Below are 24430 nucleotides of genomic sequence, written 5' to 3' on the forward strand. Positions count from 1 at the left end.
AGAAAGCACACACTGCTCAGATACCCTGCATTACAAACACACACATAGTCCAACCAAGCATGTTTGAGATCCATCAAGCCCAGAAATAGCCGATGCCAGCAGCCTGACACCTCCCCAATAAATCCTTCCCAGCAACCTGCCATCTAAGAGCTTTCTGACCTAGACATTCCACCCATTTTGGTTTATTTGCAAGTACAAATCAACTCAGAGAGGGCAGCTTCACATAAAAAAGGAATCTCAAAAAGAGAGATGGAAACGTTTATTAATCAGTTCTTCTATGAAATAAAAACTGCTTTTGTAAAACTACTTAGTATTACTTCATTAGAAAATACAAAAACCTCAAAAGCAAATGCTTGTCTCCACCCTCACAGTCTTGGTACACCCGGTCAGCTTTAAAAGCCTTCTCCAATGGCCCATTACAACAGATACTGAGAAACATGCCTTTGAAGAAATGGCTACAGAATTTGTTTTTTCACACCATCAGGCTACAAAGGAAGAAATTAGGTTTTTCTTTTGTTATTTTGTCACATCTGAACTGTTTTGTACTATTTACACCACAAAAAGATAGTTATTTTTGATACACGTCAGGAAACCCCTAATGGCAGGCTTTCTAATAGGAATTCTACACAAAAAAAGTCTTTGCCATCTGTATGCAAATCTCACATGCAGTAGCTTACAGTAATGTACTTCTAAAGCAAGCTTTGTTTCCCAGCACTGATAACACATTCAGCCACCTGATAGTGAACACTTGCTGGCATACACCTTGCCAGCAACACCAAACAGCAGGGGAGAAGGCATGCTAGATGAGGTTATTCAGACAACTTCCCACATCCTACAGAACACACAGTTTACCTTTCCAATTTCAGAAGCCCAGGAAATGGTAATCTGGTTTTGCACCGTTGATGACAACCTAACCAGAGATGTTATGTTCAAGGGACATTCAGGTCTCTCCTGTTCAATTCCATTTTTTGGTGGTGAAGCATATCCCTGCGGGAAGACAACAGAAGTGTTACCAAGTCTCCCCACTGTACTCCAAAACCTGCTGAAACAGACTTGCTAAACAGATTTATGGGAAGCAGGTAAAGCCTAGAGGCTTTCTAGGCCAGAGACTAATTCCAACACTTACTCTGAGAACTATCAGTCTTTGACAGTCCAATACCACAAGTCAGTTTGAAAGCATTTTTTTGTTTTAAAGTGGTTTTATGGAAGTGCTGAAGAAGTGGAAGAAAATGCAGTTTTGCTCCAGATAAGTTGACTGGAAAAGTAAAAAGTAAATGCTGATGCTTTGTCCTTTTCTCCCACCACCCTACTGAAAGAGCATAGAACATTCAAAGGACAGCCTCTAGTGACAAGCACCAAGTCCTAAAGAGTTAATATCAGTATTTCACACCCAAAAAACATTTCACTGATTCTACTTAAGAAACAATAAATTTCATCCCCAGAGCTCCACATCTCCTTGGTGTTTGCTTTGCCCTGCATCAACTACACCTAGACCCGATAGTGACAAGTTGTCACCTGTACACTGCCAAGGCCCCTGAAGAAGGGCTGTACATGGAGTATCAGCTGTATTTAAGAGCTAATGGGCTCTGCTGTTGCCTTCTGCAGAAATCAAACTGGATATTGTTTGCTCAGCTTTGATGAAGAATTTCATAGCCTGGATTGGCTTTTCTCTGTAGTTGTTTCCTACATGACATCTGTGAATTGACTTGGGAGCCACTTGGTTCCCTTTTGCTTCCAGGCAAGCACACACCCTCTAGTGCATTGTGAGCAGAAAGTACTTGTGCTGTGGGAAGGAGCACACGGCCTGACTGCAGCTTTATTCATCTCGCCCTGCGTATGTCACTATGAAAGCCAGCCAGCCCACAGCAGCAGCTCCAACCCTGTTCTGAGCTCATAGACAGCCTGCAGTCCACTCATCTCAAAAACTCATCTGGCACAAGAAGGATGCCAGTAAAAGATTGCAGCCCCAGGTCCTGCACAGAACCAACTGCCAGATTTCATTTAGTTCAAGCCAGTGTTGTCCTACAGGAGAAACTCTCCCAGAAATTATATGCTGGAAAGCTACACACACATTTTATCCAGAGAAACACTAGTTCCAAGTACTAGGCTGTGAACGTAAGAGTTACTTTGAAAGATGCCAAGTCTGAAAATAATGAACAGAAATAAATAGCCTCTTCCACTCACTAGCCAAGTGTATCAAGGACAATCACTGCCTTTAATCCAAGGACTCTGTGGCTGTCATATCACTTCCTAGGTTTCCAAAGCAGCTCTATTACTAGTCTATACGTTTCAACCGACAACCAAGCCCCGACTGTGCCCCACCATTGCCCTTTATTAATTTCAGACAGGGCTCTTGCTCTCAGTGACAGAATAGGGACTCAGAGCTTCCAGAGGCAGGCCTGCCACGCCAGAGCAGCGGAAAACAATCACTGAAGAAGTCCCTCCAAAAACAATTTTCATCCCAGATGATCGAGCCAGTAGCTATCGGGAACCTTACCACATATGCTTTATCACAGAACAGAGGCAACAGACACATGGGGACTGCTGACAATTTCACATTTAAAAGAATGAATGATTTGCCATTTCTTTAATCAGACATAACAGCTGCAGCCATTTATAGATTATATATCCCATTTGCTTTGCTGTAGTAGGCCTTTCTCTACTATGACTTTATAATGAGCTTATGTGGACAAAGACACCATCCCTGCAATACTTAAGAGAGTATTTTCACACATGCTGTACCAGCCACAATAACCCTGCTGGTCTCCAGCCTAAAGCACAGCTGCCTTGCTTTCAAGAGAGCAAGGATTCAAGTTCTGACATTTTTCCAATATTTTTTCTTTTTTTTGAGAGAGACTCTACAGCACACATGCTTCCTTTCAGTCAAGATTTTAATGTTTTCTTCCACAGAGCAACGGCCTTGAGAACAGATTCAAACTTTTACTCCTAGAACACTTTAAACCCCTCCCTTCCTAGCCTTCCAGGAGTTAATCGAAGAGCACTCCAGTGGCCTAACAGCCAGCAGCATGCTCCAGCACTGTTTAGTTAGGCTGCCAATTCTAGTGGCTACCAAGTGCCAATGTTATTTGGGCCTTTAAGCCTTCCACACTTCTTGCAAGAACTATATTAGAACAGGTGGAATCTGGTCCAGACAAAAAAAAATCTAGCATCAGAAAGCATAATTGGTCTTCTATCTAGCTATTTCTAACCTGCCCTGACATATTTGATTTTGTCCTTTGAAAGGAGCCTGCAGCAGTCTGTGGAGGTTCCCTGAGAAGAAAAGCAAATTACCTTTAACTTTGGCATTTTGTCTTGCCTGCAAGAGAAGTCAACAAGAGAATCACTTGCTGTGGTGCATTATATATAAAATCCTTGTTACTTGCCAAGACATCAGCATGCAAGGCTCTACATTTACTCCTTTTAAGTCAGAACCAACACTATAAGAGCAGGACACAGAAGAATACAAGAAAACAGTGTTAACATGAGTTGGCACAACCTGAAGCAGTACTGGCACGCTGGCAGCATTTCTCTGAAGTTTCTGGTAAGGATTGCAGCCAAGGAGATGACCAAGAATGATTTACAGACATCTGCAGAGGCATGAACCACTATATCAGGGAAAGACAGAACAGTACAAGCTGGCAATAGAGGCTGGTATCACTGATTAATTACCCAACGCCAACACTGCCTGAAAGACCACTATTGTCCAACTCTGTAAAGAAGTTATCTTACATTTCCTGCAACAGAAAGGAACCAGAGGGATGCAGACAGTAACCAAATCAACAAAAATGTTTACATGAGGACTCAGACTGAGACTGTATTTGTCATTCAGCTCATAGTGAAGAAAGAGAGGAACGGAAGTTGCCAAGACAATCATTTATTCACTTTCTCACCTGAAGTTCCTGCTGAACAGATTAAAGAATCCTAATGTGCAGGAAGAGCCTACAGGATGCAGGCCTAAAGCAAAGCAATAATCCAAGATGACAAACAATTTTTGCTACGACTATGACATGTTACACACAAAATGGGTATCATAACAGCATAGCAAGGTGTAAACTACACTAGCAAGACTGAGAATCAGTAGACATCAATGTCCACAAGATAACAGACCAAATTATTTTTCGCAGGTTGCTTCAAGAAAGGAATACAATCCATAAAAGAAAATACTCAAGTTTAACACAGAACATAACTGGCAATTGCAGAAGATACTGACCAGAAAACATGAAAACTCCTCTTATACACTGAAGACAGAAAAACAGTGATGCAATGGTTAAAGAAGCAGGGGGAAGAAAAGCTAGAGTGTTTCATTTAAACTGAGTAGAGGCAGTCATGGTTGCATATGGCAGAGGGGAGGGTACAGGGCAATACATCCGACACCCTAACAAGGTGACAAATGTTCTAAAAAGATGGTTTCACACACCCCTCTCCACACAGCATTTTCCCAAACCCACTGCTGAAAAAAACCCTCTGTACTACTACTTTTCTCATCTTCTATAGCAGGGGTACTCAAACTACAGCCCCCCAAGGTCCTCAATCCAGCCCCCGGTATTTACAGACACCCCCCCGGGGGGGAACAACTAAGCAGCCGCAGATGACTGCCTGCCACTTCATCCGCGTGCTGGCCCCCTGTTTAAAAAGTTTGAGAACCCCTAGTCTATAGCTTCCAGAACAGGTTACATAAGAGTTTCTCTCTGTTCCATTGTACAGTGATACCCATTCCAGAGATTTTTCAATAATAATGAGAGCTTTCCCCTCTTTGTATATATTCAAGCCTTGAGGCAACCTTGCCTACGTACTAACTTCTGCAATATCAGATGCCACTAAAGTGTATGAGTGCCAATGCTGTTCTGTTCCAGTATCAGCAAACACTAGGAACTAGCACATGCCTGTTCCTCAGCCCCACAACAGACACTGCTCCAACCAGACAGAAGCAGAGCAGCTTAGGAATTGGTACACAAGGTGATACCATTCCCTCATTGAGAAGGGACTCAAGCCAATCAGAAATACATCTAGGCCAAACAGCAAGGGCTACTACCAATCAAGTCAAATTCAGTTCAAAGACCTTTGAGGAAGATTCCCCATGCAGACACTGGTATGGTTTTGACATTTTTGTTAACTGCAACAAATGAGGTTTGCTATAGGTGGCTAAAACACAATTAATCCAGCCATTACTATTATTACAGCCATTGGCTATTCTCACACAGCAAAGGTATAAATCATATGCCTAACATTAGCAACTACAAAAATTTGAGTGATAAACAACTTGATTGTTTTAGCAGGCTAACATCACAGAAAAAACACACACCTCAATTCACAAAGCAGCCACAAATACATACGAACAAGCTTACCAGCAATGGAAACAGCTTTCCATTTACTTTAATACACAAACTATTAGGGTAATTATCTTCTTGAGGGCAGCTTGTCTCTGCTAGGCATAACCTATATCCCCAAAGAGAGAAAGAGTCATTTCAAGCGTCACCACAAACACCTAGACTTATCTTAGAACTCCTTAATTGGCTAATGTAACATAACACTATGAAAAAGGTACCTTAGCTGAACTTGGACTGTGTAGTCATTCCTGCCCACTGGCATGGAGTCCCTGTGATAAAAGGGAAAGAAAAGTACCCATGTAGAAAGCAGATCTTGTATTCCAGTCACATGCAGAAAGAACTGGTACTCCTGCCCCAACATCACTAACACATAGCTCAATAAAAGAAAAATAAGAGCCAAGAACAAGTCTTACGAGTGACACCTCTGTTTAGCTACTGCAAGTTAAGCAGAACTTTAGGATCAGCATCCTCTGTCAAGAGTTTATTGTTACTATAAAGCATGATGTTGCCAGAGAGGAAGAAAACCTATGAATTCTCCTGGCTTACACCACAGGTCTTGCAACAACATGAACCCAGAGACAAGATAAAAACAACTTTCCATTCCTGCAGCCAGGAAACATGCAGGGAAGAAAAGCTTACCACCTCTCTAAATAGTCACAATTACTTGGAATCAAGTAATTGTTAGCTCTTTAGTGGCATAGGATTTACCCCAACAGCACATATAGTCTGTGCACAGTAGTTTCTGAAGAAAACAGAACAGATAAGCTTGCATATGCAGAGGGATAAACTCAGCATAACTTTAGTGAAGATTAAGTGATACATAAAATTAATCAAAAAAACCAACCCATGCTTTCTCCTGGAATTAACTTTGCAAAAGTTTACCTATGCTATGTGACACGCTTACTTCTTACCTGGAAATACAGATGTTTCTGACCTGTTGAGGTGTTAAAGCAAAGTTAAAACACTTCTCTTGGAACCTCCGAATACTGCTCTCTACTGTAAAAAGAGAAAAGACACAAGAGGTTTAGCCACAGTGATTAAAGCAGGATCTGCAATCAAGCTTTTCCTGGAACAAGGCTTAAGTCATTTAATACAATCAAATTGTGGTTGAACTGCATGTAACTCAACAGGAAAGCAATGGAACAAATCATTCATTCAACTATATTCAGATGGCTTAATATCACATTACACTTCAGTACTAAAGAAGCTTGGCAAGCCATGTTATAATCCTTTCTCCCAAATGAGAAAGGTTTAAACAAACAGAACAAAACACAACACCAGACACCTGATGAAAAGAGTACCACAGAGAAGATGCATACAATTATTTTAATGTACTACAAGACAACAGCGTGTACCAGGAGTTATTACGGACAGCTGGAAAATTACTCAATTCAGGAACAGCTAAAACCTTTGGGGACGAAGGGAGGGAGCACAACCCCTAATGCCAGAGAAGCCAGCTAGACTTCATGTCTGGGAATTACCCCCAATAGTATTTGGCAAAAAATAAAAAGAAAAACTTTCATATCAGAATCCTACTTGTCTGTCAGTGACAGGAAGCAGTAATATTTTACTATTAAGGGTTCATAGTACATACATGTTACTTATTTCAGGTCATGACTTCTAATTTCTCAAGTCAAAAGAAAGTAGAAAGATAGATTAGGCTTGTCCAACAGTTTAAAGTAACCAGCAAGAGGACAAATGCAAAAATAGCACAACTAAGCCAGACAAATTCAGAAGAGCTACGCTGCCTTATATTGATATGGAGAAATAGTGTGAAATGGGGACAATGGACATCGATTGTGATTGTATATGTCTGCTCAAGGAATGTGGGTATGGTGACTAGTCATGGGTGCGGTGTTTGTCACTTCAGGCATGCACACTTGTGGAGGAGCAATTCCCCGTGCATCTGCACACAATAAATATACCTACTTTATAACTTTTGAGTTAGAGTCTAATTCCGCACGTCAGTATACTGTGTCATTCAGAGGTTATCTCTATGCCCAGAAAACATACACAAAAAGGGCACAGATGTGAAATAGAGCCCAGGTGGAGTGAACATGCACACCAAGTTCCTCAAACAATTCAAAACAGCTACATTGTGCACATATGCATGCAGACACACACCCCCCACAGATATAGCATTTTATATTTTAAAAGAATAGTTGAGCACATGTGAAAGATCATTGAATTATCAGATTGGGTTAAAACTAAATCTCACACCTACACCTTCCCTTGTGTTCTCATATTAGTGCAAAAGAATACCTACTCTCATCCCTTTTGAAGGGTTGTAGTGAAGCAGACTATATGTGGATAACTGGCTAGCTGAAAAAGGTCTCATAGACATAGTCCAGCTGGCTGGACAAAAATGCACATCGCTCTCAGCTTATCTGAAGTAAAGCAAAATACACTGTCTTTGGCTGTCCTTGTTACACAATAACAGGAAGACTTTGGTGGGAAAAGAATGTTGCAGGTGGGAACAGATAACTACAGAAGAGAAACTAGGGGCGGGCTTGGTATTTAGGCAACTAACCAATAATGAGCTTAACTTTTGTAATATGTATGAGCTAATTATAACAAGGCATAAAAGGTGACTGTAAGAGACAATAAAGGAAGTCTGCTGATCCCTCATATTGAGTGACTGTGTCTTCCCTCCGTCGCGACAACTATATTCCTAGCTCTCTGACCTACTTGTCTGTTTGTCTTCTGAATCCTTAATTATCAAACACAAAGCTTGTTTGTTCCATGTCCCAGTCACCCAGGTCTACTAATTGGATTATAAACTATCCATATCAATCTAAAAATATTAAATAAAGGAAGCCTCATTTCTAAGTTTGCTCGTGAATCCATATAAAGAGTTATCTTCAGCCATTGTTCATATCCTTCTAACATCAGAAGGGCCCACTATTTGCATATCAAGCCATTCCTCACACATATCTAAGTTGTTGTTCTGGCCGCTGCCAACTTCAGGTACTGTACTCTGGAAGGAGTTTGAAGGTAGAGTACTCAGTTAAATCAATATTGTCTCTCTTGCCCATGTCTTAAGGGAAACCAAAAGTTACAGGATTAGATAATCCTCACTCCTATGAAAATCAGGCAACATGCAAAGAGCCTACAGTCTTCAAGGGAAAGAGGAAGTTACATGCAGCTCTAACTATAACATGCCTGAGGAAGCATTCTCCTTTAAAAAAAGGATCACTTCCAAAGTTAAGGAAAACAGCTATTAGGGAAATTCCTAGCATATCAACATCACCTCTAGATATCATTGACCAGGAAACAAAAGGTAACTGCATAGCAGAAATACAATGCAGAGCACACGCTGCATTATATGGAACAGTGATTATGTGGCTGGCAACTAGTCTGGTTAATATGAGCCAACAGTTGCCCCATATCACAGAACAATTCAGGGAGCTAGTTAAGTTACTCAGCTATTGCACACAGCAAATAAGCAAGAGTTAGCCAAGACATCGTGGCACTGAGATTATCTCTGTAAAGATGATGAGGCAGCATGAACCACAGAGCTCCAACACCAAAGCAGCTACTGTACCAATACACAGGTTTGACATTAAACTCTAACAGGGTGTCACGATGCACAAAAGGGATACCAGGCATTGTAAATAATGTTCATTAGTAACATTTGCTTCTTTAGGTACTGGAGGATGACCAATGATCATTATAGGCCTCACTGAGGTACAAGTCATCAGCCTAAAAGGCTCAATTATCAGTTAAGAAAAAGAAATATTTAAAAGGATGCAAACAGCTTGCAAAACGCTGAAGTGTTTCTAAGCAATATATTTTCTACCATGTAAAATAAAACAGGTTGAATTTCAAGACAGAAACCAACATATTACCAAAAATAATTGAATATGTTTAGGAGTGAGGCACTTGAAGCTAAACTGAGACTTCAGGTTACTGGGAAGACCAAGGTCCACTCTAAATTTTAAAATGCAGTATGGCAACAGCTGGGAGGCTGAGAAACTGTCACTAATCCAAGTACAAGGCTGAACTTTGCTGCACAAGGTATCTATTTCAGCACCAGATGTCAGAACCTGCAGAACTGCTGCAGTGAGATAAGTATAAAGTAACAAACCGGTGAACTTGTTCTCTTTCCTTGTTGCAACTCACAAAGTACTGACCCTGAAATGCTTTCTCTGGTGGCCCCAACAGATGTGTCCTCACTTATACCAGGCAGAGACTTCAGGTCCAAATCTTTCAGCCAAAAGTGGAGGTTCTGACTAGATACCAGGGAGCATTTATTTACCAAGAGGGTGGTCAAACACCAGAACAGGCTTCCTAGAGGTGTGGTCAGTGCCCCAAGACTGTCAGTCTCCAAGGCATTTGGACAACGTCCTTGAATATTACTCTTTAATTTTTGGTCAGCCAGTTAGATTATCATTGTATGTACCTTCCAATTGAACTATTCTATTTATTATTCAATAGACAAAAGTCTTTAATCATATTTACAAAAGAGAATACTATTTTCTGAAGCGCAGCTTGGCACTTCTGGGGACAAACAGTGAAGAAAGGGCAAGGGCAGAGAGAGAAGGGATTTTCCCCTTCTCCCCAGCTGCTAAAAGCCACTTACATCTGGACTTTGTACTGTCAGAAGCAACACCCATTTTGTTAATCAACCTGCAGAGCTATTAAACACTTACCTAGACTTGTAGGTTTTAGGAGCACATCAAGCACATCATAAAAAGGTAGGCTTTTTAGCTGAACATCAGGATGCACGGGTGGAGGGGATGGCTGCTGCATCTCAAAGTGGGGCTCAGTATTCTGAAGGAGCACAAAACTGACAGGCAAGGAAGGAGACTGAGGTGTGAGCGAAGTTGAAGGGAGTGGGTGAATGCCAGCAACAGCCAGGTCAGGATTGACAGAGGAACTACTGTCCAAATTAGAAACCAGCAGGTTCATAGCTGGTAAGTCTGGAAGTCCTTCAGTTGTCCTCTGGTACCGACACCTATAGAGTTCTTGAATTTTTATCTGAATTGCTGGGCTGCAGCCATCCTTCAGTAAGTTCATTGCCCTCATTAGGAGATCACTTTTCCGCCCGCTTTTATTACATCCAGCAAACTCCAGCAACACTTGTAGTTCAGAAACACGAAGACTTGAAACCATATCCTAAAAATAAAAGATAAACACAGGTGAATCAACAGTACCCCAAGTAGGACTCTGAGGAGCATCGTGAAGCATCTGAACCTCCATTGTTCTCATTTCACCCTCGTTACCTTAGGTACTACCCATACCCTTACCCCACACAAAACTATAGTTAGTTTAAAACAAAGAAACTAGGTGTCCAAGATTAAGATTAAGGCTGTTTAGTTGTGTTAATTTCAAGAGATTTCTAATTGCTTCCACACTCAAACAATAGCGACAACATAAACCTTAATGCAACCCATGCAGCACTACCTTAAATTCACAGGCAGAAGCATAAGCTCTAACACAAAATATCTGTCTCACTTCATGAAACAAGCAAATAAATACAAAAAAATAATCAGATGAAAGATTACCACCCGTTTTCCAACACATTTAAAAAATAATCAGGAAGCATTTAAGTTCTGCATAGTTTATTCTAAAAACATCCTTTATTTTGAGCATGTTAAAACACATGGACACAGACACATCAGGTTTCACTCCTGAAAGGATGACACAGCAAGAGACACTGTTTTTAAAAACCTACATTGTTAGTATGATAAACTGTTTAACTAACATAACTGATTCTTCCAGAAGGTCACAGAAAGCTTCCTGCCCTTCTTGTATCGTGGGGCACTAAGATCTCTTCAAAGGAAATAATACCATTAAATTGGTTATCAGAGTTAGCTATGGAAGACTTTGAGGATTGAACTATGAAATTAATGAACAAAAAGATTCTCATTAAAAAAATAAAAAAGCCCACTATGCAACAGGAAGCAATCTTCTTACAGCTCAAGAGAGGCAGGGAGCTACTGGAGAGGGTCCAGCAGAGGCTACCAAGATGATGAGGGGACTGGAGCATCATCTCCCTGATGAGGGAAGGCTGAGGGAGCTGAGACAGTTTAGCCTGGAGAGAAGACTGAGAGGGGATCTCAATGACTACAAATATCTTGAGGGCAAGTGTCAGGAGGACAGGGCTGGACTCTTTTCAGTGGTGTCCAGCAGCAGGACAAGGGGCAATGGGCACAAAATGCAGCACAAGCAGTTCCATCTGAATGAGGGAAAATTTCTTTACCTTGAGGGTGACAGCACTGATACAGCTGCTCAGAGAGGTTGGAGTTTCTTTTGCTGGAGACATTCAAAACCTACCTGGACACAACTCTGTGCAACCTGCTCTAGGAGAACCTGCTTTAGCAGAGGGTTGGGCTAGATGACCTCCAGAGGTCCCTTCCAACCCTGACCATTCCAGGATTCTCCCCCTGTTACTAAAAACTAGTAACTCAGCATAGGCACATCATCTCCATTTTTATGAGCAAGGTCTCTTTTCAGAGGTATAGAGTCGTCCAGAATTATTCTAAGCAACTTCATTCCTATTTGTGGGATGACTCCACCATAACAAGGAGATTAAGTTTTAAAAATGAAATAACATCTGCCTTTAATCTGTATTGCTGTACCATACTAACTCCAGACTCAAGGACTGGCAGGTGAAGGCCCTAAAAGGCAGTATATAGTAGTAGACATCTGGGATCATAAAAGATATTTTTAAAAAACAGTTCAAGAGCGCATTGTTGAGTTTTAAACGGTAGCCCAATATACAACATTTAAAGCTTTAGGCATTGATTTCAGAAAGGATACAACTCAAAACACAGTGTTTGAGTTTACCTTCCCTGATCCTTACTATTCAGCTACAGAGTTTACACCCAGGTATTCTAACATGGATCTGATCTCAGCTTAAGTTTTAACACAACTATGCTACAACCATGCAGTCATCCACTAAAAACAAGTCTGAGCTCCCCCTGTGCCCCTAGCTGCTTGCTCCTTCTCTCCTTAATGTTGAGAAAATTGCTTTTACAGTAAGATAGATCAGAGAATTGAGCCAGATGAAAACTGAACTCAGAATCATAGAATCATTTAAGTTGGAAAAGACCTTAACGATCATTAAATGCAACTGTTAACCCAGCACTGCCAAACCCACCACTAAACCATGTCCCTAAGTATCTAAATGTCTTTTAAAACCCTTGAGAGATAGTGACTCAGCTGCCTCCCTGGGCAGCCTGTGCCAGGGCTTGACTACCCTTTTGGTGAAGACATTTTCCTAATATCCAACCAAAACCTCCCTGGCACAACGTGAGGCCGTTCCCTCTCGTCCTGTCGCTTGTTCCCTGGGAGAAGAGCCCGACCCCCCTGGCTCCAGCCCCTCTCAGGGGGTTGTAGGGAGCCAGAAGGTCTCCCCTCAGCCCCCCCTCTCCAGGCTGACCCCCCCAGCCGCTCCCCACAGCACTTGTGCCCCAGCCCCTTCCCCAGCCCCCTGCCCGGCTCTGGACACGCTCCAGCCCCTCAGGGTCTGTCTGGGAGCGAGGGGCCCAGAGCCCACCACGCCATTCCAGGGGCGGCCTCACCAGTGCCGAGGGCAGGGGGATGGTCACTTCCCTAGGATGCTGTTTGCCTCCTTGGCCACCTGGGCACAAGGCTGGCAGCACTCCCAGTCCTTTCCCACCAGGCAGCTTACCAGCAACTCTTCCCCAAGCCTGTTGCACTGCATGGGGTTGTTCTGACCTGAGTGCAGGACCCGGTATGCTCATCAGGCACACCACACCCTTTCCTCATCATTGAGAGGACAAGGTTACCCTAATTCAGATACTGAACTTCAACATTTCCAGACAGCCAGTTTAGGTATGGTGATACTTCTATCAAGTAACTACAAGAGAACTAACCCAGCAGTCTTCCAACTGGTAATCCCCAACATCCCATCTATACATGCACCACAGACTCAACTGCCAGTGAAAGCAGGGTCACATTGCAGCACTGAGTGGCTCACTAACTTCTGAAGAAGCAACCAACAGCATACATCACCTTAATTTCATCCCAGCAACTCCTCTCAACAGTAAAACAATACTAGAAAAGAGGAGATTAAGACAGAACTGCATCCCATTTGCAACTTCTGGAGGCTAGTTTCTGTTGCAGCACTATCAAAACTAGGTGGCTGCAACAAGGCTTTTACTACCCCATACCAGGTTAACTTCAATAGGTAGTTCCCATACCTTGCCTCAGCACAGCCACCAATCCCCCACAAGGTTTCAAAAGTTCATCTACTGTCTGTGTTGTTTCTTCATCCTCTTCATGCCAGTCCACCTGCTTTTCTCTCTCTCTCCTCCCCCCCCCCCCCACTTCTTCCAGTGCTCCTCTTCCACACCCCTTAGAGCTATTTAACTACTTAGCAGGAACCAGTCACAGCTGCACCTTATCCACATCTGCCAACCCACAGCTGGATATTAATGTTAATTAACCTGCCTTCATTCCTCTAAGTTTCCACCTGGCATTCCCCTGCCACTTTTCCTTAGTCTCACAGTGAAACAGGGTTAAGAAAAAGTGTTTCAGTATTTCATAAAAAATAGCTTGAAGTACTAAAACAGTTTCATAGTCATGCCACATAAAAGAAGTTTTGTTAGAAGATAATACTGATATGCAAGAATTTACTAAGAACTTTGTGTTGCATATATCCATAGATAGTTCCATAAGCTTGATGGCAACGTCAGCTCAGCTCCTTTATTTCAGATGCTGGCAGTAAGCATGACTTTGGATTCTATAATCAGTATGCAAATAAATAAAATTATCTTTTACAATGAGATTAAGGAAACTGTATGTATTGTATTTTACCCTGCCTGCTACCTTCTGTACATTCCTGCAAATTAATCAAGGTGAAATGTGCAGTCAATCATGCCTTGAAACAGCTAACATTTTACGTGGAAATTCCACAAACTAGCATTTTGTTACAAGATTAATTTCATTTTAGTAGAAGACGCAGGCTGGCTTCAATACTGTAGATTTTAAATTGACATCTCCATTAAAATGCTTGGTAGTACAAAAAAGCCCCAGTTTTGTTCATCAATACAAAAAAATTTTACATATGCTTTACAAGACTTCTTTCAAAAAGTGAGTTTTACTGAAAGTAAATAAACAATGGCTTTTGCAACATTCTCCCCCTAAAGCTGATTCTATGTTCCCTTTAAGGCAACAACCACCACATGCATGAAAACACAGCTAGTCTGATCTACACATTTAAGCTTATTACTCCATTTACTGATATATCAAAGTGAGCACTTGTTATAATCAATGAGGTTTTATGGAGGCATAACACATGCTTAGAAGCATTTATAATCATGGTGCAAGACATTACTTCCAACAAACCCCACCAGGTTATATTGCTGAACCCCAAAATTGCAGAAGACTGCAGCCTAGCTATTAACATGCTTTTCATATCACTGAATTAAGATTAGACATGCAAGTTGCGTCATGTAAATTCCAGTTTTCTCTTAAGAGTTTTTACAGCTGCATAGCCCAATAAAAAGCTTTAACACAGAAGACCAAACTAACTTTATTTTCAATGTTTCTCCATGAACGTAGAGTAGTTTGACATAACTTCAAAGAAGGAAACCAGACCGGATAATTCATCGAATTGTAGAACAGTTCAGGTTGGAAGGAACCTTCAAAGTCCATCCAGTTCCACCCCCCTGCCACAGGCAGGGACACCTTCCACCAGCCCAGGTGGCTCCAAGCCCCATCCAGCCTGGCCTTGGGCACTGCCAGGGATGGGGCACCCACAGCTGCTCTGGGCAGCCTGGGCCAGCACCTCACCACCCTCAATTTCTTCCTTACATCTAAACTAAATCTTCCCTCTTCCAGTTTAAAGCCATTCCCCCTTGTCCTGTCACTACAGGCCCTGGTACAAAGCCCCTCTCGGCACTGGAAGGTTGCTAGAAGGTCTCCCCAGAGCCTTCTCTTCTCCAGGCTGAACAACCCCAACCCAGCCTGCCCTCAACAGGAGAGGTGCTCTAGCCTCTGATCATCTTCATAGCCTCCTCTGGACCTGCATATCCTTCTTATGTTAGGGGTCTCAGAGCTGGACACAGTACTGCAGGTAGGGTCTCACAAAAAAAAAAGTGGAGGGGAGAATCACCTCCCTCAAACCACTGGTCACACATTCAAGTAATTCTATAGTGCAGAAACATTTTTTCCCCTGAAATTCATACTTGAAGGTTGTAAGACATTTCACAGGGGTTTTTGTTTCTTAATTGTTAAACTATAGCAATCATGATTCATAAGCAGAAATATTGTTTTAAAGTATTAAGCCATAGGTGTACCTGGAATGGCATTCATTTCACAGTGATGATGATGTTGTTAAGGAGTCCAGGAAATGCTGACACACTGCTGAAATTAAGGGTGGACATGTTTCAGAGCAAAGAGATCACAATATCTCTCAAATGAAATACGTGATTCTTCACACTCCCCCTGTCAAAGCTACCTACAATTTTAGTAGTCATTGTACTTACATATATAAATGAAAGATAACCAAGAATGCCTGTTAAATTCTTGACATACATCTACAATAAGCATGAACAACTGTAGCTTCTATGGCAACCACAACTGCTCAAGTAGTGAACCCTGCACTTGAACCTGCAGAAGCAATCCAAGTCGACTCAAAAGTTATAGTCAGTCTGCACCTGAGCGCTCTGCTTCAGCCCCACTGGTTTCCATGTGTTTTATGAAGCATCTGAAGGCTATATAGGAAAGGGACATACCAAGGACCAACCCCACAAAACCTCATTCCTGGCTTTAAGCCCTCTTCTGGACACTCAGAGAAGCACATTTGTGACATCTTTTGCAATAAGTTTGCACACAGGCTGATTTATAGCAGGCTAGAAATGTGTAATACTGGTAAGAGCAAGCATCTTGTGTCTTGGGATGGTTGAAGATGTCTATGCTGACCCTAAATAGAAATATAAATGTATTCTGGAAGCTGATGTAACTATAGATAAAAATACTGCAAATCCTGGGAAAGAATGAAGACGTCACTAGTTAAATCTGTCTAAGTAGTACAGGAGAGTAAGAGCAGCTCTGAAGAGCACAACAGTTGATGCAAGTAGCATGACCCATCAGGTCCTCAGCATTATAGGAATTTTTCTTTGGACTAACTCTAGACTGGCTCCCAAATCAGGCATTAGTCTTCAGAATTGCATGCACTCAACGTAACAGTGAAATTCATAAATTAAATACTTGCGTTCATTTTATGCAAGACTCAAAACTTGACCTATTTCATTGCAGCCACATTTCTCCTTCCTCTCCCCCATCACTGTATCTCAGCACAATCATTTAAAGTTTGTTGTATCTAGAATAATTAACAATTAAGGCACCACAATAAGCTTCACTGGTCTGAAAGAGTGAAAGAGTGACTATGCATCTAGGAAGAACAGGGGAATTACATACAGATACAAGATAACAGTATATTATCATAGGTTATTTAATACACTCAATGTTAATTGCAACCTAAAGATCACTACATCAACAGAAACTTCTCAATATCTGTTCTTTCCATCATTTTAAGTTTACCCAGATCAACATACAGAATTTGATTTCTACATCAAACTCCCAAACTAGTCTGCATAAACAATCCAACATTATTAACATGGTTAAAATAAAACTGCATACAACAGTATCTGGCAATGAGCTTGACAAGGACACGTGAAAATAGCTCTGTTTTCTTCTTGGCTAAGAATTTAACACTAAGCACTGCTCCACCTGGTAAACAGGCAAAGGCTGTTCATTCAGACTAGAAAAATAAAGGCAAGAGGAGTAGAAAGACACCAAGTCTGGTATGAACAAGAGATCCAATCACACAAGAATGAGACTTCAATTTCTGTATTTTAGTACAGTACCCAAACTGTATTGCTCTTCACATTTTGAATTGCATTACTTCAGCACCAGGTGTGCAAGGGCAAAAATTAAGAGGTACCTACTTAGAGCATTCATTACACATTTTACTGGAAAATCAGGGTTTATGTCCCCTTCCACATCAGACATATGAGCATACTTCCACCCCTTTCTCACTAAAATGAGGGTGTTTTCCACAATGGCCTCATTGAAATGGAAAACCAATTGCGTCACACAAATTAGTTTTGGCACAGACACATTCATTTGCCTATAAAGAGCTTTTTTTTTTTTTCCATAAAGATGGAACTAACACATTACTTCAAAACCTGATTAAATATTAACTGAGACTGAAGCCATTACCTTCTAAACTAGGGATCTGCAATGTTTCAAGGATAGCATGCACCCTGTACTATTTGTTTACAAATTAGTGTCAGGATGCCAGCAGAAACTTAGGGGACCCAAGAGACATTCTAAGTAATATATAACCGATCCACTTATCTGCGGTACTTTGCCAGGATGCAAACCATAGCTTCAAGCCAAATCTTGGTAAGTTCAGAATTTGTAGGAAGCTGGAATCGTTTTCTCACAGATGGCTCTCAGAAGGAGCTTTAATTCCCCACTCCTGGGCCAATTCTGTTCAAAAACACGTTCAACATGTCATCTCAGGCCTCCACACCAGACTGCTGACTTCTGTTCCACATCTGCCTATGCCTGTGTAACCCCTTCGATATTCATCAGGCTGCTCATGAGTATTACAGATAAAATTATGAGCCACATTTAAAAGCACATCTGTGAACAGCAGGTCTGAAAATTGTATCTCAAAAACAAAAGGAAGATACAGCTGTGCTCACCATGTCTTCTCAGCAACTCCCCATTATTCCAGAAACAGGTAACCTATGGAGCTCAATAAATGCTATTAATTAAGGGTTAATCCAAAAGCCTGGAAGGGCAAGCCTTATGCTGGACATTTTCATCAGCATCTTGAAAAGTAGTGACTGCTGTTACAGCTACTTCTGAATCCTTTAACAAAACTGATGATTTCAAAAAGGCACAATGTAACATCAGGTTCTTTTGAGTCTGTTTTCTTTCACTACAGCCTCTCAGTTCAAACCCTTTTCTGGGCTCCCCAGAACTTTTACTCTGAAGATCCAGAGGATAGCACAGATGGCACAGACAAATACCAAAACGATCCTTTGCCCTGAGAATAGAAAAATGCTGCCCCTGCATGTTTCCCTCAAAAACAGAATTTAAGAGAGGACTCTGACCTCCTGCCTTTAGTCAGTCCATAACAAGTTACTAAAATTCCACTCTCCACATTGCCCTAGCAGCCTTTTATAAGGCAGGTAGAGATCACATACTACAGGAAATTGCAATCAACAAGAGAGCAGCAAACAATACTGCCTGCCATAAAAACATCCCATACATTAAAACTATAAAGCAGCAGTTTAAGATCACTCAAAGGTCAATTCACAAAATCTATTGGGGGAAGGGGATGCTGGTGTCTCTTCATTGGCCAAAACCAGAAAGAATTGGTTGTCTAAAAAAAAAAAAAAAACAAAACAAAAAACCACACACACCCCCGAAAAAACTTAAACCTGCAAACCAAGTAAAGTACCTGGTATTCAAGCAGACACATTCAAATGTATCCTCTTAAAAAAAAAAATCAGTAGAGTCCTTGAAGACATGAGGCAGTCGACTATTCTCTTCCAAAAAAATATATATAGCTTTCCCAAAATGGACCATGAGTTATTATCAGCCAGATGTTGAACATTTAGAGAAGCTCCAAGCTAACAGATTCATTTCATAGGTGCTCCAGTTCATAAATAAGATGAATGGGAACATCAAAAGACATTTCTTCAGACTGGTATTTCTTTAACTGCTGATACATATTCCTCCAAGCAACAAAAGGGCAGTCCTGTAGTTGGCCTGGAACCCAGTTCCCTTTTCCCTCCATACTTCCTGTTACTTTTGGCAAGCAACTCAGGTGCATATATAATTTCAAAGGTATTTAGGCAGCCAATTCTCAAACGTAGTCTATCGGTACTTATGCATATCTACATAAGTGATTATAGCACTTTGGAAAATGCAAATCACATCTCCAGCTCAAGTCTGGGTAAGAAGAGTTCTCTGCTACAACGTTTACACTGGGGGTTTAGCCAACTACCTAGCTACACCCTTTAAGAGACCTCAGAACAAGAGCTGAAAATGAGCAAGGAAACTAAACAAGAAAACAGGTAAACACCAACAAGTTAAAAACCACCTACACATTAAACTTCAGTAAGCCAACCCTCCTTAAACCTAAGACTGAGATAGAGCACTACTGTCCTCAAAGAAACTCAGTCCTTTCCACAAGATTTTTATACCAGAGCTGCTCTGCTACACCCCAGCCACTTCAACCCAAGCAGTGTTAGTGCTGGAATAGGCCTTAGTGTAGGAAACTGGCAATTGCAGCATGTTTCCCACTGTTGGTCAGATTAGTCAGTTCAGCCATTAGCCCTCTCTCTACACTGAAGCCTAACTCACAGTGGTTCCTATTTAAGTGACTCCGATTCCTTCTGTAGAAAAGTCTAGGTCGGGGGGGTTCAGCATGCATGCCGTATTCTCTCGGCGGCACTTCTGCAGGCGTGGATGCTGCAGAAGGGCAGCGTTCTCCTTCTGAACAAAGATACTTGCACATGGTTCAAGAAACGTAAGGAAAATCAGAAACGATGCAGTCAGCTCTTTGTGTACACACCTTAAAATACGAAAGGCCAACCCCCCACCGCAAAAATCTGTTAGGAAAGTCCACAAGTGCAACACAAGACATTCAACTGAAGATAAAACAGATCTGAACAGAAACAGTGGATTTCACGCTTCACTGGCGCCGTTTTCCCGGTTCGAAAGCGTTAATGAATTTTCAAAAAAAATCCAATAACGATTAGCGTTTGCCAAAAAAAAAAAAACCAAAACACAAACACACACACACTACAGTCATTATTCGGCATTCTCCCTTCAGCCGGCACTAAGGGCAGCAGGGCACGGAGCCCCGCCAGCCGCCACGCGAGCCACCGGCTTCCCGCCCGCAAGAGCCCAAACGCCGTTTAGGATATCGGGAGGGGGGTTGTGGGGAAGGAGAACCCCACTAACAGCACAACCCACACGGCGGAGCTGAAAAAGCGGACTCGCTCCCCGCCCCAGGGAAGTGACAGTGTAGTAAGTAACTAAGGGTAATTTGCTGATCAAATGGACTTTTAACAAAAGGAATGATCTTGCAGCAACAGATCCGAGAACGTTCTGTCTGGCGAGAAAAGAGTTAACTGTTAACCATGAGGTTGGAGATGTACCTTCTCAATGCCAATGTTAAACCATAATCTCATGTTACTATGACAACCTTCGTATTCGTCTAGACCTTAGCGTAAAAATAGTTTAGTTTTGTAACATACAGCTTCTTGCTACGGGACTGAGAGCATAACTGTTTGCTTAAACCGGCCTTGAAGTTGAGAGTAAAAGGGCTGTGTTACTTGTCGGAATTTGCGAGCCTGAATGGAGCTGCGACTCCCCGGCCGCCCAGCGCTGTTTTTGCTTTCCTGCCTCAATAAACACTTAGTGAATTTATTTCGGACTCTAGTTATTTCAATTTCAACTATAACAACAGGGAGGGCTTTCCTCAGGGATGCCGCCGGCTCCCGCCACCCTCTGACAGCGCTCCAGGCGACCCCGCTTCTGATGTGAATAAGCTGTAAATAACATGGTCAAGTTTGTATTCATAAACCAATATTCATTTTAATGCATAAATAAGCTTGTAATTGTATAGCGACAAAGGGGTTAAAATGTCTGAAAGATCATATAGACTGTTCGGACAAGAAAGTTGCAAATCTCTGCAAGGGGAGCTGTCCTCCTTATCTGCAAAGCAAGTTGCCCTACCAAGGAGATAACGGGACAGCTGGATGTCCCTGAGTAAAACTACAAGGGGTATTGTAAAAAACCCTGGGAAAGATTTCTACAAGTCTGCCAACTCATCACTTTTGAAACACAGCAGTGAAAGCAAAAAGAAGGGCCAAGACCTGGAGGGAAACCTACTGCTTCTAAAAGCATATGCTTCAAAGTGATGTAGTGTGAACGAACTTTAGAATAGAATTAAAGAATAAACATTATGTTTGTTAGCCACTGTAACAATTGTAGATATCATGTACCGCCACATGTTACTCATCTACCTGTGGTGTCTGTTCTGTTATCCTTTGTTAGACATCCGCCTGTCTGCTGACCTTCTGTGTTAAAACTTTAGCGGAACACTTCAGCAGGAGGGGACAGATAAGGGTAAAAGAAATAATTAAGCAAGAAAAGCAGATGGCCAGCAAGGGCATAAATTACCTCAGACTGATAAGAACACTGCAAATGTGCAAGACCATCACATAATGAGCAAAAGGTGAAAAGTACACCATGAGGAAGACCTACAGCCTTCCTCCCATAGACCACTGCCCACATTCTAAAGACCCCGGCCCACAATTTTTGGAAGAATCTGCGCAAGCGTGAAAGACTGATAAGCTAATTAGCATACGAAGCGAGGGTAGGCGGGTTCAGGTAATGAATATGTATAGGCGTTAATGGAATATTCATTGTTTCATTATATAAATATAAGATAATCTGCCCCTCTGGGTGTGTACGATTGGTGGAAGGATCCCCCGTACGCCCGGCGCCGACAATAAAGAATACTTAATCACTAAGAAATTCTGAAGACGTTCTTTAAAACAATCTGGCGACCCAGATGGGACGGCTCTCTGCCTGACCGTAGGACCCGCTGGGAAGTGGACTCCCTTGGGTACCCCCGGGATTTTTCCGGAGGGACTCCCCAACTCATCGGATCACTGCGGAGGCAGACAAGAATCCCATCTCCTGTAAGTGATAGTATTCTTTATTGCTGTATTCTGGCATTACCGGTAATCTGGGGTTACCCGTAAGACGAGAAAATTGATTTCCGCAGGGTAACATCTGGGTATCCTTGGGAACTAGTTTCTCAAGTATACGTCTGGGTGTGCTTGGGGACTAGTTTCTCAAGTATACGTCTGGTCTGGAAAACTCAGGTATACTTCTGTGGCTGACACCCTAAGTATACTTCTGGTTCTGTTTGGGTTTTATCGGCATTTAATTGCCATCTGGAATCTGGCAAGTTTGCTTATAAAGCTTATTTGCTGCAGTGTTGCTTATTTTGGTTACCGGATTTATGGAATGTGGAATTTGACTTTGATAATTGTTACTGTGACTTTGGCTATATTTTTGATAATAATAGTGAGCTCTTGGTGTTGCTGTAGAAAGATACCTGTGTGTTGCATTTTGTAAGTAGTAATTCTGTAAGTGATAAGTGTGTTCTGTGAGTGTAAGCTGGAAAAATGGGAGGAAAGCAGAGTGGTGGGATTTTAAAGAAAAGTCCGCTAGGGTGTGTTTTGAGTCATTGGAAGGATATTGGAGGTTCGGCTGGTGGGAATGTGAGTAGGGAAACGTTGATAAAATACTGTAACCAGTGGTGGCCGTTGTATAAACTGGAGGATGGTGAGAAATGGCCACTTAACGGAACTATAAATTATAATACCTTGTTGCAGTTAATGCTGTTTTTGCGAAGAGAAGGAAAATGGGATGAAGTGATGTATGCAGATATGTTTTTCACCCTGAGGAATCATCCAGAGTGGCAAAAAGGGTGTGGAATTAATCTAGCTCCACAGGACCCCTTAATATTAGCAATAGAAAAGGATATGAGAAAAGACGGGATGGGAAAATTAAAGAGGTGTTGTTCTGCATGTAGTATCGGTCAGAGATGTCTAAAGTTAGGGGAGCCAGAGGAGGGAGAAGATAGGCTGGAGGATTATGTTCCACCCCTATTGAATGTGGGAAGTGTCCGGACGGAGAAGTCTGTGGTTGAGGGGGGCGAGGACTGTAAGAATTCAAAAGGGTTTACCCCTATTACTGCACGTACAAGGAGTAAGGTGGGACTAATTAATCGGTCGGGACCGGTGATACAAGCCCCTCTGCGACAAGCTGTGGGGACTAATGGACCGGTTAGAATTAAAGTTCCTTTTACCACTAGTGAATTGGATTCGTGGAAAGAAGCTGTAAAAAGTTATAGGGATGGCCCGGAGAGGGTGGCTTACAGGTTTGAATTAATTGTGAAAAATTTAGATCCGGATTGGAAAGACATAGAAATAATGTTGGCAGCTCTGTCAGAAACAGAGAAGCAATTGATAATAAAAACAGCCCGAACACATGTGCAAGTGCAAATAGCTTCAGGGGTTCTGCCTGGAACTGTGGAAGCACACGTCCCGAGAGCAGACCCCAATTGGGACTATAATGATGATAATGATTATAGATTACTAAAAAGGTATCAGGAATGGATAAGAATTGCCCTGGAAAATGCTATTCCCAAATCTGTAAATTGGTCCAGGCTGTATACTATAAAACAAGGACCGTCTGAAACCCCCACAGAATTTTTGGAACGTTTAAGAACAGCTATGCAAAAATTTACAACGATAGATCCGTCCTCAGAGGGGGGTAAATTACAATTGATTTCATTGTTTTGGGGACAATCAACGGAAGATATAAGGAAAAAACTTCAAAAATTACAGGGGGCAGACATGAGAGATTTAGAGAAATTGGTAGAAGAAGCGTGGAGAGTGTTTAAAAATCGGGAAGGGGAGGAGAGACAGAAATTGGGACAAACTATCGCTGCAGCCACAGTAGCTGCATTGAATAACCAAGGACCAATTTTTAGGGGTGGGAATAAGGGAAATGGGAGACAGATGAGGACTCAGCGGCCACCCCTACGATCTGACCAGTGTGCATATTGCAAAGAGATAGGTCATTGGAAAGGGGAATGTCCGAAGCGAGAGAGAGTCTGAAACACAGTAGCGAGTGTTTCATCGGACCAATGAGGCCGACCAGAAGAATCTACCCTAGCAGATCCTCTGGTTAAAATAGAGCTAGGGAACTCGAGACAAGAAATGGAATTTTTAATAGACACAGGTGCTTCTTATTCGGTGTTAAATCAAAAGCTAATGCCAGAAGATAAAGACTTTGTGACTGTAGTGGGGGCTACGGGCCAACAACAAAAAGCCTTTTTCCTAAAACCGCTAAAGTATAAATTAGGGAAACAGGTGGGAATACATAAGTTCTTGTATTTACCGGAGTCACCAAAATCGCTATTGGGTCGGGATTTATTAGAACAATTAGAAGCAGAAATAGTTTTTGAGAAAGGAAAAATGAGGCTAAGAATAAGGGAAGAACAGTTAATAAATGTA

At 41.9% G+C, this 24430-nt stretch overlaps 1 protein-coding gene across 2 annotated transcripts in view; it reads right to left on the minus strand.

The window, feature by feature from the left end:
- Positions 1-24430, minus strand: part of LOC121080500 (E3 SUMO-protein ligase PIAS2-like) — a 42810-nt gene that overhangs the window by 12594 nt on the left and 5786 nt on the right. For both annotated transcript variants that reach the window (XM_040578545.1, XM_040578546.1), the window contains exons 2-6: positions 9980-10445; positions 6239-6323; positions 5546-5596; positions 5346-5436; positions 853-987 (exon numbers count right to left, since the gene is read on the minus strand). In XM_040578545.1, the coding sequence (XP_040434479.1) occupies positions 853-987; positions 5346-5436; positions 5546-5596; positions 6239-6323; positions 9980-10445 (828 nt within the window). The remainder of the gene's footprint in view (positions 1-852; positions 988-5345; positions 5437-5545; positions 5597-6238; positions 6324-9979; positions 10446-24430) is intronic.

The sequence above is a fragment of the Falco naumanni genome, chromosome W, assembly GCF_017639655.2.
Source record: "Falco naumanni isolate bFalNau1 chromosome W, bFalNau1.pat, whole genome shotgun sequence".
NCBI lineage: Eukaryota > Metazoa > Chordata > Aves > Falconiformes > Falconidae > Falco > Falco naumanni.